At 46.9% G+C, this 7,849-nt stretch overlaps 1 protein-coding gene across 1 annotated transcript; it reads left to right on the top strand.

Annotated features, from left to right (window-relative positions):
* The first annotated feature begins 807 nt into the window (after positions 1–807).
* LOC101533260 (actin-related protein T1-like) lies at positions 808–2,282 on the top strand. Its single transcript, XM_004587677.4, has one exon. The coding sequence runs from the start codon at positions 1,032–1,034 to the stop codon at positions 2,163–2,165; it is 1,134 nt and encodes a 377-aa protein (XP_004587734.2). The 5' UTR covers positions 808–1,031; the 3' UTR covers positions 2,166–2,282.
* The last annotated feature ends 5,567 nt before the right edge of the window (positions 2,283–7,849 follow it).

The following is a 7,849-nucleotide window of genomic DNA, read 5'->3' as shown; positions in this document are numbered from 1 at the left end:
TCCCATCAGGCCCTCCCATCCCTGGGGCTCATGTTTTTATTTATTATTTTTTAAAGTGAAAAGTTCATGGCTATGTACAACATAGGAAGAGGAAATGATTTTGTTTTAATTAGTTATTTGAAAGGGTTACAGAGATTGAGAGAGAGAGAGACAGTGAGAGAGGTCTGCCAGCCACTACTGATCCATTCCCAAATAGCTATAATAGCTAGGGCCGAGCCAAGGCTGAAGCTAAGACCAGGAATTTTGCCTACAACTCCCACATGGCTAGCAGGGGTCCCAACACTTGGGCCATCTTCTGGTGATTTTCTCAGGCCATTATTAGAGAGCTGGATTGGAAATGGGGCATCCATAACACAACCCTGCTACCATATAGGATGTCAGAATCATAATATGCAGCTTTACCTGTTATATCATCACACTGGCCCTAGAAAATAATTCTTTACAGGTGAAAGCTACAAGCTAGACTTGTGTCTGGGGCTTATTAATTCCTCCACTTGCCAAATGGAAGGATAGTTTTGATATTCCATACATTGGGGGTCAGACAAAGACAGAGTAAGCCCGAAGATGTGTAGGTTCACATTTTCTTAAAGATAGGCCTCTGTATCGGTTACCAAAGCTATCTGTATGTGTAGTTTGACTTCTCTTGCTTCATCTGCCACTACCTAGGGACACCTCATGGCTGAGACCCAGCCCTTGCTTCCTGTGTCACTAATTGGTGAGCCCTGATGGCTGAGGCCCAGCTCCTCCCCCATTGATGCTTATCCTAGACAACTGTTGCTATGGTGAGATTGTTACATACAGCCAGCCAGCCTATAAATTGCCTCTGCAGGCCTTGAGCCACCAGAAAGGAGACAAGATTCATGGGTTAAAGACGGGGTGTTCTGGTGGCTAGGGAACTGCCAACCAGCTCCAACTGGACAACAACCAGAGATTTTGGAATCCTGTAACTTTCAAAGCTCCAGAGGTAACCACAGTCTCATAAAGAGGCCTAATTGAGCTTCATTTTTGTGAAGTCTAGAACAACTAAAAACATGTCTGATTCAGGTGTGTCAGATGCTCCTGCTCTGATTTTTGACAATGGTTCAGGCCTCTGTAAAATAGGACTGTCTGGAGAAAATGGACCCCGTCATATTGTCAGCTCAGTCGTGGGGCACCCAAAATTCAATATACCTTCGTCAAAAGCCAATCCGAAGAAGTACTTTGTTGGAATTGAAGCTGTGAAGCAGTATGATTCTCTATATATGCACTACCCCATTGAGCGTGGACTGATTACAGGATGGGATGACATGGAGAAACTTTGGAACCATCTTTTTGAGGAGCAGCTTGGAATGAAACCCAGTGAACAACCTTTACTCCTGACTGAGCCCTCCTTGAACCCAGGAGAGACCCGAGAAAGAACCACCGAAATAATGTTTGAGAAATTCAGTGTTCCAGGTTTCTACTTGGCCAACCATGCTGTGGTAGCATTGTATGCCTCCGCCTGTGTCACAGGCCTTGTGGTTGACAGTGGCGAAGGAGTTACTTGCACTGTCCCCATCTTTGAGGGTTACATGCTACCACATGCAGTCACCAAACTCTGCGTGGCAGGAAGAGATATCACAGAACATATAACCCGGCTCCTCCTCGCTAACGGGTGCACCTACCCATGTATTCTCAACAAGGCCGTGGTGGATGACATCAAGGAGAAGCTGTGCTACATCAGCATGGATCCAGAGAAAGACCGTTGCAAGAAGAGTGAGGAGTTGGTGAGAAAATACAAACTGCCAGATGGGAATGTCATCCCCATTGGAGAACAGCTGTCCCAAGTACCTGAGGTTCTCTTTTCACCTGATCAACTGGGCATATGCAACCCGGGACTCTCAAAAATGGTCTCCAGCAGCATCATGAAGTGTGACATTGACATCCAGAAGAACCTTTTTGCAGAGATCGTGCTGAGTGGGGGCAACACTCTCTTCCCTGGACTGGAGGAAAGGCTCATGAAAGAACTGGAGCTGCTGGCTTCCAAAGGAACCCCCATCAGGATCACTGCTTCTCCTGATAGATGTTACTCTTCGTGGCTTGGCTCATCCATTATGACCTCCCTGAGCACTTTCAAGCAGATGTGGATTTCCTCTGCAGAATACAAGGAGATCGGCACCTCTGTGGTTCAGAGGAAATGCTTTTAGAGAACACAGACTGAACACAAGGGACATTTTGAAGTGCCACATTACCAGAGCACTTCGGGGAGGAGATATGCCTCATTTCCACCATGATGTTCAATAAAAATGTGTTCTAACATTTCACATTTCTGCATTTTCTTCATAGCATAAGAATAATTTCTAATTATTGTCAGGCAACCTTTGTCCTGTACACATATATAGAGATGTGTGTATCTTCAGGGTTTATAGTAAAATGGGTTTGCACCTCATTAGTGAAAGCTTGACTCCCTATATGTCAGCTTTATGGAGAGAAGGAGACTCAGAGAGAAAGATCTTTCATTGCCAGTTGACTTTCCAAGTGGCTGCAATGGCTGGAACTGAGCTAATAATCCAAAGCCAGTAGCCAGGAGTTTCTTCTAGGTCTCCCACATGGGTGTAAGATCCCAAAGCTTTGGTATATCTTCTGCTTTCCCAGGCCACAAGCAGGGAACTAGATGGAAAGTGGAGAAGCTGGGACATGAACCGGCACTCGTATGGGATCCAGGCATTTTTAAGATGAGAATTTAGCCTTTGAGCCATCACACCGGAGCTCATTTTTAAATTTATTTTCCTTTGCTTATAAGTGTTTGTCTTGGGCCCGGCGAGGTGGCTTGGCGAATAAAGTCTTCACCTTGAACATGCCAGGATCCCATATGGGCGCCGGTTCTAATCCTGATGACTCCACTTCCCATCCAGCTCCCTGCTTGTTGCCTGGGAAACGAGTCAAAGATGGCCCAAAGCCTTGGGACCCTGCACCTGCATGGAAGATGTGGAGGAATTTCCTGGCCCCTGCTTTGGATCGGTGCAGTACTAGTCATTGCAGTCACTTGGGGTGTGAATCTTTGGACAGAAGTTCTTCCTCTCTGTCTCTCCTTTTCTCCGTAGATCTGACTTTGCAATAAAAATAAATAAATCTTTAGGGCCTGGCGGCGTGGCCTAGCGGCTAAAGTCCTCGCCTTGAACGCACCAGGATCCCATATGGGCGCCGGTTCTAATCCTGGCAGCTCCATTTCCCATCCAGCTCCCTGCTTGTGGCCTGGGAAAGCAGTCGAGGACGGCCCAGTGCTTTGGGACCCTGAGCCCGCGTGGGAGACCCGGAAGAGGTTCCTGGTCCCGGCTTTGGATCGGCGCAGCACCAGCCCGTTGTGGCTCACTTGGGAATGAAACATCGGATGGAAGATCTTCCTCTCTGTCTCTCCTCCTCTCTGTATATCTGACTTTGTAATAAAATGAATAAATCTTTAAAAAAAAAAAATCTTTAGGTCCGGGCCTTGGGGTTGGGGGCAGCTTGCAACTTCATGTAGTGTGGTGGCTGTGGGGATGCCCCTGCCGGGCTGGATCCAAGGCTGTGGACTCAGGCCAAAGCCACTGCCAAAAGGCAGTGACCGAGTGACAAAGCCTTGGCTTTGTCCAGGCTCAGCCTCCTACACATCCCAGGTACCTGATGTGAGGCACGCTCTGAGGGTCCTGCTCAAGCAGTTTTGATAGTTTAGCAGGTCTGAATTGCTACCATCCTCGCCATTTCAATCACGATGAAACCTGTTCAAAATCCACTGGCTGACATAGGCTCTTCATGGTTGGGGTTCTGAGATCAGCAGTTCAGTTGGAGGGATCTCCAAAGAAAATTCATCTGAGATGATCCCAAACCTGATTCTTGTGTGAGTTTGCCACTACAGGGTCTAGCACAGTCCGTCGCCCCAATCAGCGTATGCACATGCTGGTCTTTGCAATTGATGGGTCAGTTCTGTTTCCATCCCTGTCTTCCTCTTGAATTAATGTGTGTTGTAGTCCAGCTCAATCCTATCCACTTCATACTCGGTTCTCACACAAACCAGTGGGGCCTGCAGCCTAGTTGGGGTGACTCCCCATAACCCCCACCAGGCCCGCTCCCTACCCTGGTTCCCATGCATGCGAGTATGTACCTCAGGCTTGTTCAGTCTGTCCCACATCCCATTTAACACTCGTACTTGTCAATGAGCATTGAAGCCTAGTTCAACCCAACCAACCTACTATCCAGCCCACACACATACTGGCAGGTGCCTTTCTGTCTAGCCATCCCTGCCCCTGTCCTGGTTTTTGTGCTCTCCAGTGGTAGTGGTTACCCAGGAAGGAGGTGCCCACTATCTCCCTACTAGGCCACTTCAACTTCCAGATTATGCACACACCAGGTGGTTCTGGCATTTAACTTAAAAGAATTAGCTCCCAGTGCCAGCCTCTGCCATCTGATGATGTGGCTAAGCCCAACCAACCCTCACCCACTCTTAATTTTTGCTTGCACCAGTCGGAACAGTCAGGCCACCCTCTCCCTTCCCTTATCTAGCTCACATGAGACCCACAGGTGGTGTAGCCCTGCCTGGTCTGGTCTGTCCCCATTCCAACTCATGCTCTCCAGTGGAAGTAGTTGTCCAGCAGGGGAGCCCACATTCCCCTGCTGGCTTTGCCTCTTCCGCCCCCACCCCCGTTCTCATGTGTGTTGTTTGGGCACTGCAACCACATCTGGTATGGCTTACCTCACCTTGGCATTCCTTAATGTGCACTGTTATGTGTTGCAACCGAAACTGGCCTGACCCATTCTCTATGCTGGTACTCAGTTTCGACAGTGGTTGATGTGAAGGGGTTCAGCCTGGTCTGCCCCCCACCTATGCCATATGTATGATGGTGGGTATCTTCCTCTGACCTGGTCTGGGTTGCTCCATATCATGGTTCTTGTGCTTACCTGTAGGGGCTGTGTTCCAAGAGAAGAGTTTCCCAAGCTCCTCCTCCAGAACCTCTCCCTATGCCAGGTCTTGTGCATAGTGGTGGTTCCATGGGCCAGCCCTCGTTGCTGACCTTCAATCCATTCCAGTTCTTGGTGTTGTTCTTGCCAAGTCTTGTCCATACCCAGACACTGCTCACACATGGCTCAGTAGGGCCAGAGACCCAGCCTAGTCTGTCCCACATCTACCCAGGTTCTCCAGAGCCCAGTTTGGTGCGCCCAGCCTCAGTCCACATGTGCCTAGGGAGATTGCAGCCATATCCAGACCAGAGTGCCACCCTCACTCCAGCCCCCGTGGGAATCCCAACCCGGCAAGGGTGTACTCTCACAGCTCTGCAGCCGAGTCTATTCCCAGCCCTAAATTGCGCAGGTGCCAGTGGGTGCTCTGACCCAGCTGGCTTATCCCCTCACCTGTTTCAGCCTTTGCCTCCGATGCTGTGCCGTAGTATCCGTGCCTCATATAGAACAGTTCGGGTAAGTGCCTATGTCAGAATGACATGTGCTCCATCCAGATTTCTTTTCTTTTTTGTGAGTTAAAGTTGGCTTGGCCCTTCCCAGTTCTCCCCCTTCCAGTTGCAGCTCAGCCCACCCCACATCTTATTTTATAATGCACCTTCGGCTGGTGCTGCCTTGGCCTGCCCAGATTGACATCATTTCCTTTACCCGTAAGTGATGGCAGGTGCCATGGTCACTCCTAGCTTAGCCCATCGCCACCCCAGCTCACAAGCTAACCTGTGGGACTTGTTTTTCCACAAGGTTGGGCCCACACTTCCCCCACAGAGTTAACCCCTTGACCAAGTTCTCTCGCATGCTGGTTAGTGTCTTGACCCTGCCAAATGTGACCAGTCCAATATTCCACCACCCAGTCAAGTAATGGTACCTAGCCCTGCCAGACAGGCCCCCATCCACGTGGACTGGTGTGTGGCAGTCAGTGATGCTCTATGCTAACAGCCAATCTCAGAATTTCTAATTTGGCTGGTGAATCAATCTGGCCCAAATTGCTCTTATGGGCACTGCCCTCCAAACCATCAGGTCTCAGTCCCCACATTTGCCCGAAAGTTTCATGACCCTGTTACTGGGAACCACCCAGAATTAATCTCTCACCTACACTAAAACTGGCCTTAATCATGGATGTCCCTAAGCAGCAATTTCATATCCTAAAAACCCCAGAGCTCGCCGTTGGGCAGCCAGTAGGCAGATGCTGGCAACATTTGGGGACCTGGACGCCCAAAGCCAAGGACTCAGTCACTGCCTTTTGGCAGTGGCTTTGGCCTGAATCCACAGCCTTGGATCCGGCCCAGCAGGGGCACCCCCACAGCCACCACACTGCATGGAGCTGCAAGCCACCCCCAACCCCAAGGCCCGGACCTAAAGTTTTTTCTTTACGCAGTTATCATTTAATGAACATCTGGGATGATTCTACCTATTAACTATTGCAAATTGAGCTTCAGTAATCATAGGAGTTCAGATAACTAATTTCATATATATTTGCAAGTTTCATATACTAATTTCAATTTGGGTCAGTTTCTATGTACTAATTTCAAATTGGGTAAATTTCCAGGGTTGGGATGAATGGGTCATGCTATCTTAGATCTATTTTCAAATTTCTGAGAAATCTCTAAACTGTCTTTCATGTTTGTTCTAGTTTATGTTCTCACCAACAGTATATTAGGGTAACTTTTTCTCCATATTCTCACAATAATTTATTATTTCCTTCAAAAATTTGTAAAAGAATCACTCTAACTGGAGTGAAGTAACAGTGTTGGCTTGCATTTCCCTGATGTGATGCTGATAATTTTTCATGTTTCTGTTTGCTATTTGAAATTCATCATCATTTTTTGTCCGTTTCTCTTTTTAAAGTTTTTTTTTTTTTATCAGAAAGTCAGATTTATAGAGAGAAAGTGAGACAGAGAGAAAGATCTTTCAACCACTGGCACATTCCTCATGTGGCTGCAGTGCTGGAGCTGAGCCTATCTGAAGCCAGGAGCCAGGAAATTCTTTCTAGTTTCCCACGTGGGTATAAAGTCTCAAGACTCTGGGCCATTTTCCAGTGCTTTGCAATTCCCCAAGCAGGCAGGTAGAAGGGAAGTGGGGCCACTGGGACACAAACTGACACCTATATGGGATCCCTGTACATGCAAGGTGAGTAATTAGCCACTAGGCCATCGCACCGGGCCCTTTTGTCCATTTCTTAACTAGACTTTTGATTTGTTGAGTTTGTTGAGCTCTTTATAGATCCTCGATATTATCCCTTTATGAGTTTAATTTTTTTAACATTTTATTATTATTATCATTTTATGATACAGTTCCATAGGCTCCTGGGATTTCCCTTATCCCCTCCCTAATTCCGCCCCCCCCCCAGTTCCTCTATATCATTACTAACATATAGTTCTTCATACACAGTCATATGTCCATCATTGAGGGCATGGACAATGTCAGAGAGTCCAGCATCCTATTGTCAAGATATAGTGAACAGTTTCATTTTAAGTCCATCTTTGTCTGGAAGTAGAAATGCATACTACACTGCATCCTCACATCTGGATGTTAGTCTCCATTTCACAGCTACTGTACATCCCCTTAAATGAAAAGTCATAATACAAAATCAACAATAGAAACAAAAATAGAAATTTACAATGCCATGAAGTTAAATGACATATTACAACATATGACAGTCTCCATTACACAGGTACTATAAACCCCTTAAATGAAAAGCCAAAAAACAAAATCAACATCAGGGAGAAAAAAAATTAACAATACTATGAAGTTAAATAGCATGCTACTAAATGACTAACGTGTAGCTGAAGAAATGAAAATCAAGAACCTTCTTGCAGAAAATGATGCTTCTGTATGATCTATGAGTAATTGAAGAATTTAATCAGCAGAAAGTGTTTTGAGGAGATGAAACTGACAGAAAACA

The sequence above is a fragment of the Ochotona princeps genome, chromosome X (genome assembly GCF_030435755.1).
Source record: "Ochotona princeps isolate mOchPri1 chromosome X, mOchPri1.hap1, whole genome shotgun sequence".
Classification (NCBI taxonomy): Eukaryota; Metazoa; Chordata; class Mammalia; order Lagomorpha; family Ochotonidae; genus Ochotona; species Ochotona princeps.
Note: the sequence above shows the minus strand (reverse complement) of the source record. Positions and strands in the feature narration are given on the sequence as shown.